This window comes from Rhipicephalus sanguineus, chromosome 5 (genome assembly GCF_013339695.2).
Source record: "Rhipicephalus sanguineus isolate Rsan-2018 chromosome 5, BIME_Rsan_1.4, whole genome shotgun sequence".
In the NCBI taxonomy this organism is placed as follows: domain Eukaryota; kingdom Metazoa; phylum Arthropoda; class Arachnida; order Ixodida; family Ixodidae; genus Rhipicephalus; species Rhipicephalus sanguineus.
The window spans coordinates 159,970,803-159,995,070 of NC_051180.1; the positions used below are offsets into that span (position 1 = coordinate 159,970,803).

A 24,268-nucleotide genomic window follows, 5' to 3' on the forward strand; every position below is an offset into this window, starting at 1 on the left:
CGACAACGCCAACGGCAACGCCGCTCAATGCAAGAACAGGCGCCTAAGATCTGCGTTCTAAAATAAAATGGAGCGTGAAGATTTTCCGCGAAGTGTTGTCACTCCCACTCACGCGTCTGCTTTTACGATTCGCGAAACATATCGCACAAATAACAGCTTGATATTGTAGCGCCTGTTGTAGCGCTCACGCTCAACAGACAGCAGTGCCGCTTTTTTTTTTAATCATATTTTACTGTATGGTGATTTTCTGTGTTACACGCTCACACAGAGACGAACGGAAAGGAGGTATTTTGCACGAAGCTACAGACAGCGCACTGCCGCGCGCGCTCTGCTTGCGTGACACGCAGTCAGCTGCGGTTTTTTATCAGCAACAGCGAGACGGGCGTGCCGAGATTCAGCGGGACCTCGACGCCCCTTCCACTTTGTTTCCGACAGAGGCCAACGCGAATCTCCCTGTGTCGGGTTTGAAGCTAATGGCGACGTGCTCGCGTGTTCCCGCTCGTACTGATCACGATAGTACTTTCAAACGTAATTTAAATATACAAGCTATTAAAACCGCGAAATGAATGCTCGATTATGTCAGTAACTCACGGTCTTTCCATTTCTACCGGCGTCTAATCACATGTTGTGTCCAACTGCCAATCCCTTTAACCGATGCCAACATGTTAGCAAGAGATATATATTGGTTCGGAAGAAAATATGTGAAGAACAAAGCAGCACTTCGAGTTCGTGCGAATAACAACGCGCTCATGCATGCAATTTGCGCAGGTCACATCCACTCTCAAGACTGGAGTGCCTTAACCGAAATGACCCGACCATACCCAAACAAACAGGCTGTTGATGTCACGAATGCCATGAAGGAACGGGTAAGTATACTGCGCAAGCTGCCTACGTACAGGGTGTCCCACATAACGTATGTTAGCGAACCTCGTAAAAACAAAAAAAGGTGAAAGATTACGGGAGCTTCGCCCTAGTGGTGCCAAGCCTGAAGGAAGAGCGGAGCCCTTCTTTGTTTCTCTTTATTTTTCTCTTTCTCTCTGTTTCTTGTACCTCCTTTCTGTTTCTGTTTCCTTCTATTCCTTTCGTTCACACTCTGTCTATTTATTTCTCGTTATTTCAATATTTTTCTCTTTCTTCTCTCTCTCTCTCTCTATTTCTCTTTTTATTTATTTCTGTGTCTATGCTTTTCTGTCTCTTTATCTTTTTATGTCTTTATTTCTTTTATTTATATCCACTTTTCTCTTCCTCTTTCTTTCTATCGCTTCTTTTTTTTCTCTCTTTTTATCTCTATTTTCTATCTCTTCCTTTAAATCTCTTTTTTTTTCTCTCTCTCCTTCACGTGTTAGTTTTAGTTTGACACTCGCTACTGCTGTGCACGGTAGTGGGGCTTGCCCAATTCGTGTGGCACGTACCCACCTGAAGAGTTTTGCACGACGGAGCACAAGTCACAGATAGCTTAAACGGCTCCGCTGGGAAGAGAATGAAGAGAGCGCGTGCCGGTTCATGGTGACGATGGTTCTTTACGGCGTAGCGCAGGTTACCGACAGCTTAAACGGCTTCGCTGTTAAAAAACTCAACCCAGTTCCACGTAGTGAAATCTGAGGAAAAGGCGGAGCTGTGGTCATTCCTTCGGTATTTTTTAACACGGAAGTGTTTTATGCCAGGTCCACCACGGCTCTACTGACGTATTCTTGTCACGGATATGACGTTGTAAAATATACGCTAACAGATGGCAAAGAAAAAAAAGCTAGAAGAAGAAGTTCCGTTGTCGGGAGTCGAACTAAGATATGATAATGAGGGACGGAAATTTAGACCGCCTGGGGCTCTTTGATGTGCACCTAAATACGGTCCTCTAGCATTTTGCCTCCATCGAAATGCGGCCGTCACGACCGGCATTCGATTCCGCGACCTTCGTGTCAGCAGTCGAGCACCGTTGACTACCACGGCGTGTGGATGAATGTTACGTTGATATGCTTGCCCGAGGAAAAGTTACGTGTGCGCACCGAAGCCGAATAAGCCTCTGTTATACCTGATGCGCAATTTCGCGCAGAAATTCGTCGAATTTTCGGACTGTTATCCCCGTGTAACACATAGTACGCTTATGTGACTGATCATTAATAATTCGATATGAAGAGCTTATTAGTTATGAATTGTTTCTTGCCTCCGAATTTGTTTACAGTTGTACTGCTTGCTCTGGTAACTATGAAGTGGTGGCAGTAAGGGGGTATGAAAAAGTAATATTATTAGCGTACTGCAGATTCACCGTGACAAGGCATGACCGTCACCAATGAAGGTTAAGATTGGGTGGGCCAAGAAGAGATTGATTCAGGCTTAACCCTGGTAACCCTAGCTACCACGAGCGAAAGGCGTGTTTGGCTTGGTTTTGCAAAGACTATGCAAGCAGTGTTTCATTAAAGTTAGGTTTGCTCTTGTACTTGTGGCTGATCGTGTCATTTATTTATTTATTTATTTATTTATTTATTTATTTATTTATTTATTTATTTATTTATTTATTTATTTATTTGTAAGGTACTGCTAACCAAAGAGGGGCTGTAAGCAGGAGTGGGGATACAAAAGTGAACTGTCGGCCGCAAAAGCGTGCGGGATCTACAGCGCGTGGCGGAGCAACGGAAAACTCGAAAAACTACATAGCTGCGCCACCTACCGTCACACGGCGTGGTGTTGAGATTATCAGCCGTTGCCTCCGCGATTATTTTGGGCAACGGTGCAGTGGCAGAGCTATGCAACGGGGTAGGTGCCTTTTATTTCTCCCACGTCGAACTATAGTGTCACGTACGCCAAATCGATCTGAACAGCTTGTCAATAAGTTGTGCAGTCTACAGCCACATTCAACCTGTTTCTAGCTATGTTTGCTATTAAAATATGGCAAGCCTAGAAAAAGTATGATCGCGTGCATATGTCGCAGAAATCTGCAACAAACGTTTTACAGCCATCTCACAAAGAAGAAAAAAAAAAGTCAGCTCCGCCGCAATGCAACGGTGCTATGCGGTGGAGCATACCAAAAATCAGAAGGAGCCGCTGTCACGGGACGGTGTGCCTCAAAAACTTTTTTTTTATTCTACAGGATGGGTTTCACGGGTTCCCGAAAATGGCTTCGCGGACCCGTGGACACCCATTTGAGAACCAATGGGTTAGAGTATCCGCTTCCAATGCGGGAGGTACCGAGTTCGATTCCCAGTGCTGCTGGACACCCACCGGTTTTTCAAATGAGCAGAGAAGTTGCCTCGGCCTGGCGCTCGATGTTGTGGCTATTCCATTCTCGAGCAGATGCCCTCTCCTTTGCTCCATCTTCTTTCACTGCCCCTTTCCCAACGACGCTGAGCCTCTCTTTTGCTTCCTCAAACACCCTCCCCCACCCCTGCACGGGATGGTTGAGGTGTCCTCCTCCACGGAAGGCAGCTACTATACCGTGCTCTTCTCTATCGAAGGATCTCATCTCCCAGATACCAGTCAAGCCAGTAATCAGCCAAATGTATCCTGCAGTTTCTCGTCATTGACCTGTTCGCAGCAGCCAAACAATTCGCAGTCACCGACATAGCCTGCTCAATCGACCTTCGTGCGCGAAGCAGCCTTTGATAATTCGTTCAACTTACGTTTGAGAGCACTTTAAGCGCCGCGCTTTAGGCGGCAGTCACGTGGTATTTTTTTTTAATTCGCGCGCTTTAATAAAGGCCGGAATAAAATTAAGCAGGGGAGTTGTCTTACCAGAGATTGAAAATTTTGATGTTTCTGAACAAGCGCTACAACTTTTGTATTGAAGACGTTTCTCTAGAGTATATTTTTAAAAATTACACCATCTCCCACTAAAGGGAACCATGTGGGGATGCGAAGCAGCGCATGGGTCGACTTAAAGTTCCGTTCATCACGGGCATCTTGCCCGATGTTAACGCATCCTTGGAAGTGGAGCACACCATGAATTCACTGTAGTTGCTGTTGCTGTTACTCGTCCCGAACTCTTGTTGGGCCACGGCACGTGGGTTCATCGCGCGTCTGAAGAATATTGTTCCCTGACGTCATGACGTGACTTATGAGAGAATGTAAGCGGGAGAGGCCACAGTGTCTTACCCAGCCCCTTACACAGGCCCGAACGCGCTAGCGCGTGCCAGCACACATGGTTCCCGAGCGGACGTTCGCCAATGGAAGGACGAACAGAGCCCCGGGCAAAAGCTGCTTCGCATCTAAAAGTTCATTAGGCAATCTTTGTTAATTGCCGAGCTTTGCGGATTAGAAAGAATATTCAGACGTGTTCTATATGACTCAGATAATACTGCGCTAATTGAAGACGCGTAGCGCCTGTGCTTTTTATCTGAAACACCATGTATGTATGTCCGATCATGCTGAAATAGATCTGGGCTGGTACGCATGAATGTCAGAAGTAGTTATTGAGGCGTTGTATTTCGTGAAAAAAATTTGTGTTGCCTAGAGGAGGGCGCTTCGAACTTGGGGTACGGAAGTGAAACTGTGTCGTACATAACAATTTATGTAAAATTACTGGTTTGGGCCATCACTACGAAACAACTTTTTTCCTAATTTCAAGGCGCTGCTCTTTCGTGACTATTATAGGTTATTCATCTTTTTTTCAACTTTCATTATTTTTGGCCTTGACGCAAAATGCTGCATATTTAGCATTTCTTAGAAAGGGCAGAAATTTTTCGGCGAGTAATATATTCAGATTGAGGGCTTTGTAGGTTCCTATAGTAAGTGATAGGGATACTGCGGGATCGAAAGAAGAAGAAACATTGCCAAAATATTGTGACAAATTCGGGAAACATAGCGTTTTCACCCATATTGCGGCTTCATTTTCACAATGTAGTGGTCCAAGTAAAAATACGACTTTTGCATCGTTATGTAGCATGCTTTGTGGGTATGACGTACAGGAAGTTTGAAAAGAGTAGTTTTTGTTTTAGGCGAGAAAAAATAATGAAAGTTGAAACAAACATGAATAACCTATAATAGTCATGAAAGAGCAGCGCCTTGAAATTAGGAAAAAAACTTGTTTCGTAGTGATGGCCCAAACCAGAAATTTTACATAAATTGTTATGTACGACACAGTTTCACTTCCGTGCCCCAAGTTCGAAGTGCCCTCCTCCAGGCAACACAACTTTTTTTCCCGAAATATAACCCCTCAATAACTACTTCTCACATTCACGCGTACCAGCCCCAATTTATTTCGGCATGATTGGAGATGGTCGAAAATCTACCTGGTACACTTGATATGGAATGACGCATATTATATATATATATATATATATATATATATATATATATATATATATATATATATATATATATATATATATATATATATATATATATATTATATATATATATATATATATATATATATATATATATATATATATATATATATATATATATATATATATATATATATATATATATATATATATATATATATATATATATTGATTTGCGTAACGCTGCCGTGCCGACGGCAAAACCCGCCGAGAGTGTCCATATATAAGTGCTAGCTGTAGCAATAGAAAAATTCAGGAGCCCTTGCCCTATCGGGAAAATGGGGCCAATAGAAGCTTGGCGTGTGCGGGCCTGACTAAAGCCCCTCCATGCGTTTTCCGCCGGCTAGGTTAAGTAGCGCCAACTCGTCCGCCCCCGCTCCCTTTACACCGGTTCCCCGCCTAGCGGAAGCCGAAGTGCCGCCATGATGTTTCTGCTGCTTTTCCGGTTGATGCACATGCCCCATGCCCGCCCATGCCCTCGCGACGCAGAAACACCGAGAGAAAACTCGCTCCGCGGCAGGCAGTTTACGACGAACCTCAAAACAACAACACTTGCGAAACGGAGAAGCAAATATGAGCTTTCTCGCGTGTGCACATGCGTGCGCAGAAACAAGATGGAAGGAAAAAGCGGAAGGAAGTGGCTCAAGAACTTCCTTCCGGAAGCTCCGGAACCGGAAGTGGGCGTCGTCGTCGAACAATAGATGGCGGTACTTAAAAAAGCGGCAGTAGACGCGATGGAGGGGCTTTAGGCCTGACGTACTGCTTTCTATCATTGCGTCGCATTGCGCAATGCTCCCTCCTGTTCCCGTCATCCATGTCGGTAACTGGACCTCCATCGACGTGCTTAGAAGCGCAACACTTCAGTTGCTATAGGCAACAAAGTCGGTCATGCGTTCATATCTTGGCAGCGGTAAAATGTGGCAACGTGAGATTACTATACAGTCACCTCGATAAAAGATCTTATCGCCGTATCAGAAACCGCTGTCGCCGACAAGCCCACGACCGCGAGAGAATCAATTATTGGAAAACGGCGCATACAAATACGCATGCGACCAGCGCACCTCTTCGAGGGCCGCATTTCATTGCACTCTCAGGAACTGGCTTTTTTTTTTTTTTTTTTGCATACAACGCCACCGAATTATGTGACTTATAAGGAGCTTAGCTTGAACAATTGGCTTCTGTTCATCCGTTTACACAAGTGCGACAAGCAACGTATACCGATGATGGATGAATGCTTACGTGAGTAAGGCCTAGCTCTAGCGATATCATCACGAAACTCCACAGCACCGCTTCGGAAACACTGCGCAATGCCCGCACGTTCTTTGGACATTGTACGTCATGTGTAGAACCGTGAGCGTACGAATGTCGTCTCGGGTTTGTGATTGTGTTTTGCGCTGTTGTTCGCATAAAAGATTCCGGCTCTATGCGATGCATTACTCGTTTTACGCAATAAGTTGTTGCTTTACATGGTATGAAAAGATGTAAGAAGCAGTGAGCTGTGAATGTGGTCAGTGCCACGACGGAGGTTGCGATATGAGGTTCGAGTGTGCGGCAGCGAGTTAATCTGGCTCCGTTGGCAGTGCGATGTACAAACTGATGTACCGTTTGTGGGGATGACCTGTGGTAATCATAGTAATAAACAGCGCGAAAAACTAGAGACGAGCGGTGACTGACAACTGAAACATGTATTACGCATAACCATGCTTAAGTAAATACCACGTGCACCAGAGCAGCGCCTCCTCTATTTTTCAGTGCCTGGGCGAACCACTGACCTCCATTCACGGCCGGTCTAGAGGCGCGCGCTCGCTCCTTCCCTTACGGCCTGAGCAGCCGCCGGGAGTACAATGGAACTTTTTCTATACAGTCGCGACGGCGCGCTCCGCGTCAGGGCGTCGCGAGCCAACCGCCCAAAGCGCGTTTCGCCGCATGCGCTTCGTGTTGTAAACCAGCTGTGCCCGGCCAATTTCTCGTGCTAATTACTTCTTCCGTTTGTAGGAAGCGGTGAAGGAAGTACAGGTGCGTGTGGGTACAGTCTGCCTTTCTCGGCACTCGGCAATAGAAGACGCACACGCAGCGCCACTAGCAACAACAATATTTTTTAAGACCCGACCACCTTATATTCGATGGAGGCGAAAATACCTGATGCCCGTGTGCTTAGATTGCTGTGGCTGGAAAATGAATTTTCAGGCTACATTAAGCGCATCCAGGATTCTTCTGTCGCCGCTTGCGATGGAAACTTTACAGACGAGACGTACAGCTGCCCTGCTTTTCACCACAAAGTCCACAGTGGAGACAGTCCGATTTTTTTCTGAGAAAAGGAGTAAACTATGTGCTCACGAAGAAATTTAACAGTGATCCTATAGAGGCATTGTTTGGAAAATTGAGGGCGATGTGCGGGGGCAATGACGCGCTAGACGCAAGAGCCGTCACAGCTGTTTTGACCCACATTGTCAAGGAAAAGGCGCTACCTTCAAAAGACATGGGCATTCGCGACGAAAACATTGAAGAAGCGGCGCTGTCTATTCCGGAAGATGTTATTGAGGAACTTGAAGCTCTGCGAGAACCTCCTCGCAAACCACCGAACTCTGTTGCCTATTCAAGCTTGGTCTATGTAGGTGGTTACATTGCTAAACTCATCACTGATGTCGGTTGCGAAACATGTGCCATGCTAGTGACGACAAACAAAACGAGCAGTCCTTTGTATCATCTTCTCCGTCAGCAAGAAGCCTATGATCTACACTACCCAAAGCCGGAGTTACTATCAATGCTGGACACAATTGTGACGTTCCTCGAGAAAGCAGTCAAATATCTTCCTCGAACGAAAATCCTCGAGACTCTGCAATTGACTGTTGAGCCATACCTTGAAGATTCGCCACTTCTGGACTGTCCGGAAGGTGTGGACAAGAGTCACGCGAGAGTGCTGGCTCATATTATTTCCGAGAAGTTTCTCCGGATTCTTCTTAATAACTACACAAAAAAGTTAACAGATCAGAATGACAGGCCTTCCGGTTTTATTCAAAAGCCCTCGCGGAAGCATATCAGGCTGTGACAGACTTGACTCCTTTAAACTGTGATCGTCACTACAGTAATTTACCAGCAGTAATTTTTTTCAGTTCTCCATTCGCATATTGTTGTAGTACCAAGGAAAACATTCTGTCTCCCATTGAAAGGATTCTCTGAAAGTTTTTTATGTTTCCTCTTCGTCTGCAGCGTGGCCGTCCCCATTATGCAGTGACTTTCACTTTTTTGAAGTATTTGTTTCAATATTAAAGCACGAATTAAGATGCCTCCAACAAAAAATGTGCAATTTTGTTATTTTCAAGTACAGCGACGGCCGGCACATACATTTGAAATAAACATTTCCTAAACCATGATTAAACCGTTTCCTCAACCAAATGCAATGTTCATCCTCTTACTTATTCTCGAAGTTACAGAAACCTAAAAAAAAAAAAAAACAAGGCGCTGTGTTATAACCGCGTCAATGCTTTGCCGAGCAACAGAAGCGGGCTTTTGAGCGGCCTGCGCCACCACTTCTATAAAGCGGAATTTACGAGAGTCATCATATATACCTGCTACCATGTTTCTATCGCATTGGTACCATGAATACCATATAGAGTAACTTCAGAAAGCGCCACGATAAGTCGGAAGCCGAGCACTCCCTGCGCGTGCTAGGCTCCGCAACGGCCGGGAGTGAGTTAGGGAGCAGTTAGAGTTACTGTATATGCTACCTTTAGGTAGCAGAGTTGCGCATCTGTCTTCCAACGCCGCTAGCAACCATGCATTGCGGAGAAGCTGCCGCTTGGGCCATTTTTTTTATTTCTCGCCGCCGCCGCTGCAGCGAACTGAATAACCACTAGCCATCGAGAGCCGATGTTTATCGCCGGTCTTCGACACGCCAGACATGTTAATCGGCGACATGGTAGGCATGTCGCCTGCAAAAACGAAGTGCGACTTCACCGCATAGCTGTGGTTGCTAGCCAGACCTATGCGCAACTCTGCTACCTAAAGGTAGCATATACAGTGACTCTAGGAGCAGTTAGAGTCACTGTATATGCTACCTTTAGGTAGCAGAGTTGCGCATAGGTCTGGCTAGCAACCACAGCTATGCGGTGAAGTCGCACTTCGTTTTTGCAGGCGACATGCCTACCATGTCGCCGATTAACATGTCTGGCGTGTCGAAGACCGGCGATAAACATCGGCTCTCGATGGCTAGTGGTTATTCAGTTCGCTGCAGCGGCGGCGGCGAGAAATAAAAAACACGGTTGATCCCTCCGTCATAGGAATCGGAATAGCACGAAAGTAAAGCGTGCCCTTACAGAGGTAACTGAATCCTTACTGTACATTGATATAGGAGAGTTTGCACATTGTATATTGATGTCTGGCAGCTAACGGCGCCGTTTAACGTGTATGCACCCACTTTGATGATTGGTGGTACGTCTCCATCCCGACGACTAACGTCCATGTTAAATGATTAAACAAACCCTTGTGGTAGCTGTAGTAGTTAACGGTGAAAGCGTAATCAGAGAACGAGGTGTGATAGCCAGAAGAGCGTCGCATATTGGACGCACAACTTGGTCGCCATCCCGCGGCATGTTAAAATGTGATTGAACACCACGGCCGGACTAGAGGGAAACGCAAAGCGCGTCGTGCCGTCCCGGTAGCCCGGCCGCGATTTTTTCTCGGGGCGAGAGCGTGAGCATGGAACGCGCTGTTACAGCCAGGTGAGGCAGGCGTGCGTCGCAGAGCTATTTTTGGTTTGTATTAGCGTGATGCTGAGCGAGGCCGACGCTTTTACGACGCTTGGGCAAAGGTCGCCACCTCGCGGTGTGTTAAGGCATTGAGAAAATTCAACTTTTATTGAAAACGCGCCGAATGGGACGGACGCGTAAAGGCGTTGCAGGTTCTAGTCGCGGAGGCCACAGCAATGACGAATTACTTTACCTTACCACTCCCAGAGGTCAACACCATCCAGCCGACCGGGAGAGTGGTAGATATAAAAGGCGCGTTCGTAAAGCCTCTACAGTCTGTGACCGTGGCGCAGTGGATAGCGTGCCCGGCATCTGTTGTTGCGGACCGAGCGGTCGTGGGTTCGATGCCTGTTGACGGTACCTTTTTTTCTTTGCCATCTGATTGTGTATATTTTTTCGACGTCATTTCCGTGACGGAAATACGTCATTGAAGTCTTGGTGGACCCCGGCATAAAACACTTTCGTGTTAAAAAAAAATGGCCCAAGCGGCAGCTTCTCCGCAATGCATGGTTGCTAGCGGCGTTGGAAGACAGATGCGCAACTCTGCTACCTAAAGGTAGCATATACAGTAACTCTAGGAGCAGTTGGCTCGGAGCGCCCCCACGAAATTGCGGCCATAGGTAGCAACAGCCCCCCGTGCGCAGGCCGTAAATGAAGGAGCGAGCGCGCGCCTCCAGACCGGCCGTGCTCCATTTAGTGGAGATCAGTGGGGCGAACGCTCTCCTCGGGCCGTCGAGCGCGCGCTCCGCGTCCGCTCGCCGCTACCGCGTGGTGGCGCTGTGCAAGTAGACTACGGGAAGCTGGCGCTGAATGGCCGCGCGTATCACGAAGCTCACGAATTCGTGTTTGCATCCGAGTTAAATTGCATTTGTGCTTGTTGCAAGCTTTCACAGGAACCGGGGGATGGAAAGAAACGCGAACATAGCGGCGCGCTGTTTTCATCACGCTCTAACCGTGGTCGCGATAAAAAAAATGCTAGATGGTCTTTTATTGTGTCGTGGATGGCGTCGTCTTTTCATCAATCAACCAGGCTATCACCACTTGAAAAAATTGGGGGACCCTTAAGCTTCGCCTTTAAGAGTTGAACGCGATAGCGAAATCCGGCCCCTAGTGCGCACTTCAACCACTAAGTGCATTCTTATTAATGTGTATTGTTACACTCACACACGCACGCACGCGCGCGAATTTTACAGGCTTTCGATCTAAAGCAAGAGTCGCATGGCCTCCAAGATATACGCCGCGCGCCGGCCCTCTCGGATGCCATGAAAAGTCGAGACATATTTCTCACAATGCCTCACAGATGGCAGCACATTATCTAGCGTTTGCTGCGTTGGCTTGATATGTTTTCCTCTAGATGGACATAGTTGTCCATTTTTAGAGCTGTTTGAAAGTTCGTGTGTGTATTTAGCGGCGATGGCTGCACTATCCCGGCGTTTTTCGACGTAGTTTGATGGCCTCGCGAATGCGCCTACCGTATGGGCTCGTTTTCGTCGTGACACCTGCCGAACAAAATGCGTTAAGGAGACGCCTACTACATGGCATTTATGTAGTGTTTTTGGCCGAAGTAGCTGCAAGCAACATCGTGGCTTTGTGGTAAGATGCCTGCTTGCCACGCGAACGGCATGGGTTCGATCCTCATTGGGACCGAAGATTTTATCGTTTATTTTATTTGCTACTTTCTCGATTTTTCGCTCACGGATGATTTTTCGCTCACAACCAACGGTGCCGACGCCGACAGCGGAATTTCTGCGACACGAGCTCTCTAACGCTACCGCGTTAATACCGCGTTAATAAATGCGAAACAGCAAAGAATGCAGATGCCGCATTTTCGCGTGTCCTTCCATCCCCGCTGTACGTATTCCGCAGGCAGTCTGTCAGTCCGTGCTGCCGGTTCGATACTTGCACTCGAGTTTGATAGTATTCGCGTTTTATTTTCTATTTCAGTCTATTGCAACGGCCCCAATGCCTTTGTATGTCATACTGTTGTAACAATACCTTGGTTTGGGCGAGTTGGTCCATCATTAGTGAAAACTTGAAAGCGCGAACGATGAAGACGAAACACAAACAACAGGACTTGCGCTTAACTTGCAACTGGCGTTTATTGGAAACGAACGTCGTGATATACCCCGCATCAAGCTCATGCATATGCACTCGTCATCCCACAAAAGACACTTCATTCTCTCGCGGTCGTGGGCTTGTCGGCGACAGCGGTTTCTGATACGGCGATAAGATCTTTTATCGAGGTGACTGTACAGTAATCTCACGTTGCCACATTTTACCGCTGCCAAGATATGAACTTTGTTGCCTATAGCAACTGAAGTGTTGCGCTTTTGTGGGATGACGAGTGCATATGCATGAGCTTGATGCGGGGTATATCACGATGTTCGTTTCCAATAAACGCCAGTTGCAAGTTAAGCGCAAGTCCTGTTGTTTGTGTTTCGTCTTCGTCGTTCGCGCTTTCAAGTTTTCATACTGTTGTGTACCACTCTGCAAATGGAAATGAAAGAAATCACGATTGTCTTTTTTTATTTCCCTTTCTTGATAAAGAAAAAAATATCTCACAGGGTTCCTTATACATTCATCTAAGACGACTGAAAGGCGAAAGCCATCTTATTCTTTTTCTTCCAGTCAATGTATTTGAACATTCCCTGCCTCCCTCCGAAATATTTCTGCGCCTAACGTGGTTTTCTTACAGCCTCAAAAATCGGAGGCAGTGCAAGCTTTCTGCACATCAGCGGAGGCATGCACTGCCTCCACGATCGGCCCATTTTGACCAAGCGAAGATGTAATATGACGACGTCACGTGATATGACGTCACGATGATGTCACAAAATTTTATGATCTATGACGTCATATGATGACGTCATCACGTAATTACTTTTTGAATCACTCGTGCTGACGCCGCCGACGGTCAATATTCGCGTTTCATGAGGCATCTAAGGCTTTCGCCTTAATACATTGTTCGGCTGTCGTTCCATGAAATTCCAGCTGCCGCTGGTGTTCGGTAGAGGTGGCTTATAGTAATTAGGCGGGATAATTGGTCTCCAAATGCATCTTCAAACTACGCTAGAATATGCAGCCGTCGTTTACGAGGCGAAGATTTCATAGAATATAAGAAGCGGCGGGTTAAGAAGGATGCAGTAGCGTCAGTCTTTCAAGACTACCCTTCACGTTTGCAGCCCAAGGTGACAACTGAACCAAGCATGTCAAGTATCCCTAAACGTGACCGTGTTGCGTCCGAACAGTCAACCAATGGATGTAGTACCAGTAGCAACGCTGCCTCGCGATCGCCGCCATGTGTATGCAGCGCTGACATTAGGTCCAGAAGCTGAAGAATCGGAGCCTATGGACACCACATGCGCTACCAGCGAAACGACCGACAATCATTATGTACAGTGTCACAATAGATGAGTGCACAAGGCTGCGCAGGCTGCCCCATGCGACAAAAGCGTCCAGGTCGACAGCCATTGGGCCTCTATACTTTGCTCACTACTGAAAAGGGCAAATGGAAGAGAAAAGAAAGATACCTGAGGAGCCAGATACTGAGGCTACAACAATCCGTCGACAAATACAAACGACTTGCTCAAGCAACTGACAACAGGCCGCGCCATTTTTCACGCCTTTCACATTCGCTCAAGTTGAGAGTCGACACTACGACTATATACTTGAACGACAGCGTCTGTTCACACACATCGGTCAGTGTTGCAGGAAGCGCGCGGCATATGTAGCTGTTCTTGTTTGTTTTTCGTACCACCACGATTTAACTGGTTGAAGCTCTGAAATGGTGGAATCACTTGGCATAGTTCCTCTTTTTCTGGCACCAGCTGTTGCTTTCTGATATGCTTTCTGAGAGATGGCGCTATTCGCGCCATCTCGCTAGTGAGAACAAGAACACGCTGAAGCCACTGAGCTCCGAGTACCGTGAAAGGTAAATGGTGTATGTAAATAGCTCGCCGTTAGTAACCTGAAGAACGTACGCTCTGTGTCCGAGTGGTTTGTAGATTCGACTCCCGGCAACGGAACTTTTTCTTCTAGTTTTTTTCTCTGCAATCTGTTAGTGTATATTTTAAAACGTCATATCCGTGACGGAAATGCGTCAGTGGAGCCGTGGTCTACCCCGGCATAAAACATATTCGTGTTAAAAAATGAAAACGAAGTGGAGCGCCAAGCATTAGAAGCACGCCGTTTCAACAGAAAGCATCCAAATTTTAGTTGCCGTCATAATACGATCACCACCGAGGCTGAAAAACAGCTAGCAGGCGACATACTAGCACTCGGTGACGTGATACGCGCGAAGGGAAGCCACCCTCCTCGCGCACGCACGCAGATACTGTGACGTGTCGCCTCGCGGCGCCTGTAGTACAGAAAGCCACGCGCTCCTGTGTTCACTCTTGAAAGGATTGCGACTGTACTTATTGGCGTGTCGGATATGATAGCCACGTTCCTGTGTCGGAGACCTACAGACTTGACTCTGGTCGTACTTTTCGGCTTCCATTGCGGTTAAGAAGAGACCAGGAAACATTACTACATAGATTGCGGCTGGGTGTTGCATATACACGAAGATACCTTTGCAAGATTGGGCAGGAGCGAAACCCTAACTGCGCCGTGTGTGTCACACGTCTGAGGCACATCCTGTGCGTGTGTCCTCAATACGTGACCGAAAGACAATTACCTAAGTGCGTCGTAGATCGTCTGGACTCCCGACCTTTTTCGGAGGAGAAGCTTTTGGGTGCCTGGGAACATGCAGACCAGGCCCAACGAAGTTTAAAGTGCCTATTGAGATTTCTCAGCAATACAGGTTTAGATGCTCGTCTTTAGAGCGTGTGCGGTATAAAGACTATCGCGCGTGTCCTGTCCCCGTGCAAGACAGTGTGTACAGTGACTCATTGTGCCATACCATAGTCACCCATCATCACAGCTCCCTCTTTCTCTTTCTTTCCCCTTACCCCAGTGAAGAGTAGCAGGCTAGAAACCCGCTTTCCAGGCTGACCTCTCCTCCTTCTTGTCATTAAACATCTTCTTCTTCTTCTTCTTCTTCTTCTTCTTCTGCTCCTCGCGATATGCCGGTCGACCTTCGCACAAAGCTCACCCGGCTTATAGGGGCAGAAATTAAAACTTGAACATTGTAGCGAGAGGTGACCTTCTTTGTGCAATGGGTCAAGCCATGCACATCAGTGGCGTAGCCAGGGGGTGGCACACCGGGCCCGTGCCCCCTAAAGTCTGGGTATTTTTTGGAAAGTACCGTCTTTCTTTTAACCGAGCCGCCACGCCTCGCGCCCTCCTTTCCCGCCTCTCGTCTCGGTGCTTTCCGGAGCGCCGCTCGTTCCGTTGCCCGAGAAACGCGCGCGAACCATATTTTTTTTCTAGTGTGATCATTTTTCGCCGGCGTTATCAGCTAGCAGAATCGCTATCACCTACCAGCCAACACATAGGGCCGGCGGCCGCACGGTGGCAGGTTGGGAGAGGAGACTCGGCCTGTTGGGAGAGGATAGAGAGAAGGAAAGCGCCGGAGGAGTGTCGCTACTTTCTATGTTAAGGGGTTCTAGTGCCCCCCCACCGAAAAAAAATTTCTGACGACGCCCCTGATGCACGTAGGGGAGGACAGCCATGTTCCACCCTTCTTGCGCCCTTCTTTATGTCCCGTGCCAGCTTTTCTGCAGCGTACGGAAAGCCTTTCCTCTGGAAAGCCAGCCATGCTCAGTTTTGTAGCCTGCGAGTTAAGGCTGTCGCACATCATGTTAGGACGGGATTTACTCAGCGCCGAGCGATAACATGACGTCATTATATAGCATGTTTTACCAGCTTAGTGTGGCCCGAGGTATTATTTTACAGTGGTTTGACAGACCTTGGGGCGTATTTCCAACACACATGTGTGGGAGAGAACATGAGACACAGGTCGAGAAACTGGATGCATTCCTCGCTCATGCGCTCAGACGTCAACTTTAGGCCGAGCCCTTCCTTTACATAAATCGACAATATCTCGCCAGCAGTTCGAGTCCTAGTGGGAGTCGTTCATTATTATTAGGTAATCATCGACATACCGGAAAACTGTTATAGCTAAATTTTGCATGCTTGTTATGCAGTTGCATGGAATGACCCATATATGATATATAAGAAAGGCCGTCTTTCAAATGGCAACGTTATAGCCGACGTTTCGCCCTCTTCCCTGCTCCTACCTCCTTCACTGCGGCCCGCTAGCTGAGGTGGGTTTGAGAACCCTGCTCTAAATCGTCGACGTTTTTTCGAAAAACCCCCTAGTTTGAACTCCTTCTTCCTCATATTTTTTTTTCCTTTTTTTTTTCAGGGAGAGGAGCCTACAGCTATCCTATGGTAAAGCAGTGTGTGCTCTAAGTTATACCCATTTTTTAGTGGAAAGAGCAAATATAGTCAGTGTTTTTCAATTGAAGGTAAACATTAGACAGAAGTCTGTCTGGTTGGGTAAGTAAACTGAGATAACTGATATTTATTCTCCAACCAAAGTTACGAAGACACGTAAAAACCCGACGTTTCGGAACCAGCTCGGTTCCTTCCTCAGGGGGAACTGCGGCGGCTTGGCAGCGGCCTCTTTAAGGCACTCTCGCGGCGGTTAACGACCCCACGCATTACCGAGGAGCGTAGCCCATGCGCATACACCGGGGGGAGAGTTCCGAGTGAACGGTTGATATTTTGAGTGGTCCTCTGTATATGCCACGACTCCAGTAGTAACCTCCTCCTCCACTTGGTTTCACTTTCGAGGATGGCGGTTCCGTTGAAGTCTATTCTGTGGTCAAACGTCTCTGCGTGCTCTTCGACGGCGCTGCGTTCTTTGTTGAGTTTACGGACGTCGTTGACGTGTTGCCTAATCCGTTCGGGAAAGTTTTTGGTCTCGCCGATGTATGACGAGGGGCAGTCGGCACACGGTATTTTGTAAACGACGCCGGGCGCCCTGTCTTTTGTTGGTCGGTCTTTCGGGCGGGGAAGGAAGCGGCCCAGCGTGCATGAAGGCACGTGCGCGATGTGCACGCCTTCTTTCCTAAAAATCCGAGCCAACGCCTCGCTGGCTCCCTGGACGTATGGGACCGACACGCGTTTTGGAGAGTTGTTCGTCAATGCTGGCTGGGAGTCGCGTAACCTCTTTTTCTCTGCGCGGCGGGCGACGGATCGAATGAAATTTCTGGGATAACCGTTTTTTCTGAGGTCCGCAATTACGCGGGCCTCTTCTTTTCGGCGTTCCGTGTCAGTGGAACATATCTTTTTGGCTCTCTGAAGTAATGTGGACACAACGGAGGCCTTGTGGGTGGAGGGATGGGACGAATCGTATTGAAGGTACCGGCCGGTGTGCGTCGGCTTCCTGTAAACGGAGAACTCCAAGTCACTGCCCCTTCTTGCCACCTGGACGTCGAGAAAGGGGAGGGTGCGGTCGCGTTCACACTCGACCGTGAACTGTATGGCTGGGTGAACGGAATTTAGGTGCAGTCTGAAGTTTTCAATTTCAGATGTCTTCACGACACAAAAGCAATCGTCCACGTAGCGAAGAAAGAGCTTGGGTCGCGGCGAGAAGGAGCCAAGTGCTTCCCTTTCTATATGTTCCATGGTCAGGTTTGCCATTGTGACGGAGATGGAGGCTCCCATTGCGGTTCCACTGTTTTGCCTGAAGATTGTTCCTTTGTAGGAAAAATACGTGCTGGACAGGCAGAATTCCAGTAGGCGGCAGAGTTCGTCAACAGTGAGTGGGGTCCTTTGACTCAAGCCATCGTCACCCTCAAGAGCAGCACGGGCACAGGATACAGATAAGGGTACCGGCACATTGGTGAACAAAGATACGACGTCGAACGAGACCAGGCTCTCGTCTTCGTCGATGCTCACCTCTGATGCTAGCTGCACGAAATGGCTGGAGTCGCGGACATGAGTTGGGGTATTCCGGGTGAGAGGGGCGATGATTCGGTGCAGGAAGCTTGAAAGGGCTCGGCATGGAGAGGAAGTGAAGTCGACGATCGGTCGGAGGGGGGCGCCAGGCTTGTGAATTTTGGGTAGTCCGTAGAAACCCGGTGCGGAAACCCGGTGTCAACGACGCCCCGTTTATCGAAAGTCGTCGCGGCTGTAGAGGAAGCCGTCCAGAGTGTGAGGCCAAGCGCCAGAGAAGAAATTAGACTAAAATCAATTGGAATCCTTTCGAAATTGCCGTCACAAGGGAAAAAGAACTTGACCGCAGAAGAGAGCAAAGCCCTTCGGGAACTCCGACAAGATCAGAGCATTGTCATCCTCCCCGCTGACAAGGGCAACTCAACGGTGGTGTTGGACAGCCGGGACTATGACCGGAAGATTTCGGCCCTTTCAGAGGGTGACGCATATACGCAGCTAAAAAAGGATCCGACGAAGCAAACTCAGACTCAGCTAAACAAGCTACTCTCCGAAATTTTCAAGCACCACCCACAATTAAAAGCACTCTACCTAAGTCTAATCTGCCGCAACGGCTCCGCACCGGGTTTCTGCGGACTACCCAAAATTCACAAGCCTGGCGCCCCCCTCCGACCGATCGTCGACTTCACTTCCTCTCCATGCCGAGCCCTTTCAAGCTTCCTGCACCGAATCATCGCCCCTCTCACCCGGAATACCCCAACTCATGTCCGCGACTCCAGCCATTTCGTGCAGCTAGCATCAGAGGTGAGCATCGACGAAGACGAGAGCCTGGTCTCGTTCGACGTCGTATCTTTGTTCACCAATGTGCCGGTACCCTTATCTGTATCCTGTGCCCGTGCTGCTCTTGAGGGTGACGATGGCTTGAGTCAAAGGACCCCACTCACTGTTGACGAACTCTGCCGCCTACTGGAATTCTGCCTGTCCAGCACGTATTTTTCCTACAAAGGAACAATCTTCAGGCAAAACAGTGGAACCGCAATGCGAGCCTCCATCTCCGTCACAATGGCAAACCTGACCATGGAACATATAGAAAGGGAAGCACTTGGCTCCTTCTCGCCGCGACCCAAGCTCTTTCTTCGCTACGTGAACGATTGCTTTTGTGTCGTGAAGACATCTGAAATTGAAAACTTCAGACTGCACCTAAATTCCGTTCACACAGCCATACAGTTCACGGTCGAGTGTGAACGCGACCGCACCCTCCCCTTTCTCGACGTCCAGGTGGCAAGAAGGGGCAGTGACTTGGAGTTCTCCGTTTACAGGAAGCCGACGCACACCGGCCGGTACCTTCAATACGATTCGTCCCATCCCTCCACCCACAAGGCCTCCGTTGTGTCCACATTACTTCAGAGAGCCAAAAAGATATGTTCCACTGACACGGAACGCCGGAAAGAAGAGGCCCGCGTAATTGCGGACCTCAGAAAAAACGGTTATCCCAGAAATTTCATTCGATCCGTCGCCCGCCGCGCAGAGAAAAAGAGGTTAAGGCCCGAACACACGTACGCGTTGCAGCGCGTCAACGCGTGACTTTTTGACGCGGCGTCGCGCCCTCTCCCTATGGGGAGAGAGGGCGCGTGGCTACGCGAAGCTGCGCGCCCTCCCTCTCCACAGGGAGAGGACGCGACGCCGCGTCAAAAAGTCACGCGTTGACGCGCTGCAACGCGTACGTGTGTTCGGGCCTTTACGCGACTCCCAGCCAGCATTGACGAACAGCTCTCCAAAACGCGTGTCGGTCCCATACGTCCAGGGAGCCAGCGAGGCGTTGGCTCGGATTTTTAGGAAAGAAGGCGTGCACATCGCGCACGTGCCTTCATGCACGCTGGGCCGCTTCCTTCCCCGCCCGAAAGACCGACCCACAAAAGACAGGGCGCCCGGCGTCGTTTACAAAATACCGTGTGCCGACTGCCCCTCGTCATACATCGGCGAGACCAAAAACTTTCCCGAACGGATTAGGCAACACGTCAACGACGTCCGTAAACTCAACAAAGAACGCAGCGCCGTCGCCGAGCACGCAGAGACGTTTGACCACAGAATAGACTTCAACGGAACCGCCATCCTCGAAAGTGAAACCAAGTGGAGGAGGAGGTTACTACTGGAGTCGTGGCATATACAGAGGACCACTCAAAATATCAACCGTTCACTCGGAACTCTCCCCCTGGTGTATGCGCATGGGCTACGCTCCTCGGTAATGCGTGGGGTCGTTAGCCGCCGCGAGAGTGCCTTAAAGAGGCCGCTGCCAAGCCGCCGCAGTCCCCCCTGAGGAAGGAACCGAGCTGGTTCCGAAACGTCGGGTTTTTACGTGTTTTTCAATCACGCGAGTTGCGAAACTCCCCATAGGCCCCATGTATCAAAATCCGGACACGTCATTGGCCGAAATCACGGGGATCTGCTGACTGTCGCGTCATTTGTTGACCAAAAAAAAAAGGTGACAGTTTCGCCGCAAGGGCGAAGCAATGAATGCGATAGCAAGGAACTAATACGAAGTGAGGCTCGCCAATGGATACTCTCAGTTTGCACATCGCTTCTGTTGCAAAGGCGGCCGAAGCAGCGAAGGAAACTAGCGTGCTTCAAGTGTCGAGCTGTGACACTTGATAGTTCGCGCTCATCATCTGTTTGTTCGTTTAGCGGCGTTCCTTGAGATCGAGTCATCGAGTGACTTCCGTACGCTCCATAACATGAGCGCGGACATCACGGTGAAAGCGTGAAACATCCCTCTTCCCCTCACCACGAGAAAACCGCGGGAGCAGACAGCGGAAGCGCAAGCTTCTCCCATGCGCAAATATAGACGTCAGACTCTGCCCAGGCGGCGCTGCGAAAAACACCGCCACCAGCGCCCTCATCGTAGCCCTGGCACTAACTGGGTAGTGCAAGGAGAGCCGCCCGCAAGCGAATGTGCATAGGCCGCAATATAACCCTCCTCTTTCGTTGGTGTCGAGGCGCGGTTTCCTGAAAATCAAGGACCTGGAAAGCTTCTTCCGCCAATCCACGCTTCAGAAACAAAGGAAGTTGATCAAAGCGAACTGCGAGTACAATGCAAAATAAGTTTTAGTTATTCCCGCGCGCTGCAACTCGCAAGTACAAGCGAGCATCACACGACACAGAGTTCGAGGCAAGCCCTCCGACATCCGTTCTCTAGAGCCTAAATGCGTTAAAATCGGGTATATACGTATGTCACAGCGATAAAGTACCTACATACACGATCAATTTACTTAGCTATGCATCTTACGATCAGTGGTACAAAACTCGGTTCATCAGGGGCGAATGGCTCCGGCGATTTTCGCCTTTTCAGTTGCATTCTCCCTTAATTCATCTCTCGCTTCCTGTGCATTGGAGTGTTTTATTACGCATCCTCAAATGGTCTCTTGATGGTCGTCTTCCGTTTGCATGTACTGCAAATGGGGATACGTGCGTGTCCACTTTCGCGGGGTACAACCAAAGGCAAAACCGTGGCCTCCGAGACAGCTACGGCAACCGCGGAGGACACGGGCGAAAAAAACCTGAAGGGGGTCACGACCAACATTCTGCGATTTACTTGTATGACGCACCTGGTGTTAGCTAGTTAGCACCAGAACTCTGAGCCTTCAAAACGTACATACGTCCGCGATGCTGTGTTGTGACGACCAACTCGTCGCGGTGTGCGTATCACGCGTCTCCAGTCTGCCTCTAGCTGCTCACTTCGTGTTACACGACAAGCACCGCGGTCAGAGCCTCTGCTGAGCTTCATAGTTAAGGTTACCACGGTTTTGCATCAGGGCTACGCAAAACAACAGCAGAGCCACACATTCATGCCACCGGCTGTGGAGAACGCCGGTACTTCGCTTACCCAACACGCTCGCAACGGCCCGTATCCTGCGCTCTCGCCTTTCTTCTTTGTAGGACAACTATGGAAATCGGTAAAACTGAACCTTGTTATTCAGTCTTTTACGTCCGTGGCAATTCACAACGCAACAGTGCGTCTTTTGCGGAGTTTCTTCGTAGCGTGCGGAGGGCTCTCGTCTGCTGCTGTTTTCGCCGTCGTTCAGGCGAGTGATCCAGCAAGCACTTCACGACGGTTCGGTGGCGCGTCCGACTAGCGGAGAGCAATTCACAGCTCTCGTTCTGAGCGCTAAATGCGCAAACACACGCGATATTAAGCTCAATCGTTGTTTCGCACACGCTAGTTGCACCTGGTCCCATAGCAAACTGTGCGAGAGAGTCGGTCTATGCACTACTCAATACTTCTCCGACAGGTGGCGCCACACATCTTGGAAACTCCAGAGTCTGACGTCTATAAGAAGAAGCGAGCGAGCTCGCCGACGACATTTAAATGCGCCCGTCGGGCTCCTAGCGCCATCTCGTGGTAATGAAGAAACGCTTATTATCGCCTGTTGTCTCCGAGTCCATCGAGCGCTAAAGGGTGTGTATATAACGCTCGCCGTTAGCTACGCGGAGGATCTGCGTTTCGTGGCGTTGTGGATAGCGCTGCTCGCTGCGGAACAAGAGGTCCCTGGTTCGATTCCGCGCTTCGGAAGCATTTTTCTGAATTTTTTCTTTGGGGCTTTTATATATATATATACATACTTATACATATACGGTGCATGACGGCGGCGACGGCAAAATCCAGCCGAGACTGTCCATATAATTGCTATCGCAATAAAAAATGAACTAATAAACGCTCGTGACGACGCCAGCTTGCGAGAAGTGCACTCAGACGCGGCGCCGCAGCGATTTAGTGCTCTGTATTCCTGCTCCCAGATGGCGCGACAATTTGCAGGTCCCCCGCAGAATCGGCGATGAGAATGTCCGGGTTTTGGAACGCAGTTTCGCAACTGGTGTGATTGAAGAATTCTGACTACAGTGACACACTTGTTCCTCTTCTAAGCACTTCCGGTCGAGCGCTAGGCCGGTTTACCAAATATTCAGAAATCGACGGTTCTGGATCAAGTTAATATTGGATACATATTATATGGGACCATAAGATTACTTAAGAGCCAATTAACTGTCACGATAATTAATGAAAATTGAATGAGTTCACTGGAAGAGCAGACGCTCTTTTGTGAGCAGCTGGGATCGTTGCGGCAGGTGGCGGAGCAGATCTCAACCACGCGCTTCATTCTACGTGGCCTCTGTGATCGGCTTTGGCAGCGCGAAACAGGAATACACCATGGAGGGCACACGAACGCCGACGCGCGAGGGTCACTGCCAGACGCCTAATATTTCTAAATACTTGCACACGCGCACACACACACATACATATATATCCTTGACGCAAGATGTTTCACCCCTAGCTGTCTTGCATAAAATTCTACGGGGTGTATTACACCATCGTTTAGAAGACATGAAGGCGAAAGCTTTCGCGCCGATGCATTTTAGATTTGGACGTGCATATATTTCGCTTCGGTATTTCGAAGTCATCGTGTGGTCAGCGACAGGCATTCGCAACCTTTGTTCCCGCCGTTTGACGCGTTTAGTAGCATTTCGCGGGCTTCTCCAGCTTCTTCTGGGGTACTTTCATGGTCGATCACACAAACTGCTCCTTAGAGCCCCTTCTTTATCCAGTAACCCCGTCGGGCGCCTGGTAACGGCCATCTGCGTACACATGGCACTTTTTTTATTGCGACAGCAATTATATGGACAGTCTCGGCTGATTTTTGCCGTCGCCGTCGCCGCCGTCAAGCACCGTATATGTATAAGTATGTATATCTCCACATCCCCTCTCCCATTTCCCCCTCTCCCCTTCCCCTCTCCTATTTCCCCTTTCCACTTTCCCTCTCCCCTCTTTGCACACGCCGGCGCCGCCGCCTTTGGGAAAATGTTTCCATGACGCATATATACTGCGCCGTTGTCGCGTGACTAAGTGTGTCGTTCGTGCTCTTGCTCTCACGTGACTGGGTATGCCGTGACGACGGACGTCGGATACCTCGCCTCAGGAGTCGTATATAAGCACGAAGGGAGGAAAAAGATTAGCAGGGAGCAGCCTGTGAAAACATCAGAGCACGCGATCAAAACGTCAGAACGCACGGTATATTCGAGAAGTACTTCCGCTTTTGTTTTGTTTTCAAACCTCCTCCGCGAGCCGGTCGAACAATCGCGCTACGAATAAAAATTACCGGGCACCAAACCCCAAAGTCCCGGCATTTCTTGCGTGGACTCGATGCAAAAAGAAGTCACGTCTTGGGACGACACTACTACCGACTTCACGAAGCGTTCGCATGTCAAGGCTGGCTGCGTGACGTACTGCTCCCTCCCAAGTTTTTTACGTCCTCCGTGCATATAAGGCTTTGACCTTAGTGTCAGGGCAATCACGTTTTTACACGAACCTGCGCGCCGTGGCACCAGTGACGATCTGAAAAAACTAACTCCGCT

The 24,268-nt window shown here is 49.0% G+C and overlaps 1 protein-coding gene across 1 annotated transcript in view; it reads left to right on the forward strand.

The window, feature by feature from the left end:
* The window catches only part of LOC119395040 (angiotensin-converting enzyme), a 168,648-nt gene that overhangs the window by 55,446 nt on the left and 88,934 nt on the right, over positions 1-24,268 (forward strand). Inside the window, exon 7 of the mRNA XM_037662333.2 lies at positions 769-866. Within this exon, the coding sequence (XP_037518261.1) occupies positions 769-866 (98 nt within the window). The remainder of the gene's footprint in view (positions 1-768; positions 867-24,268) is intronic.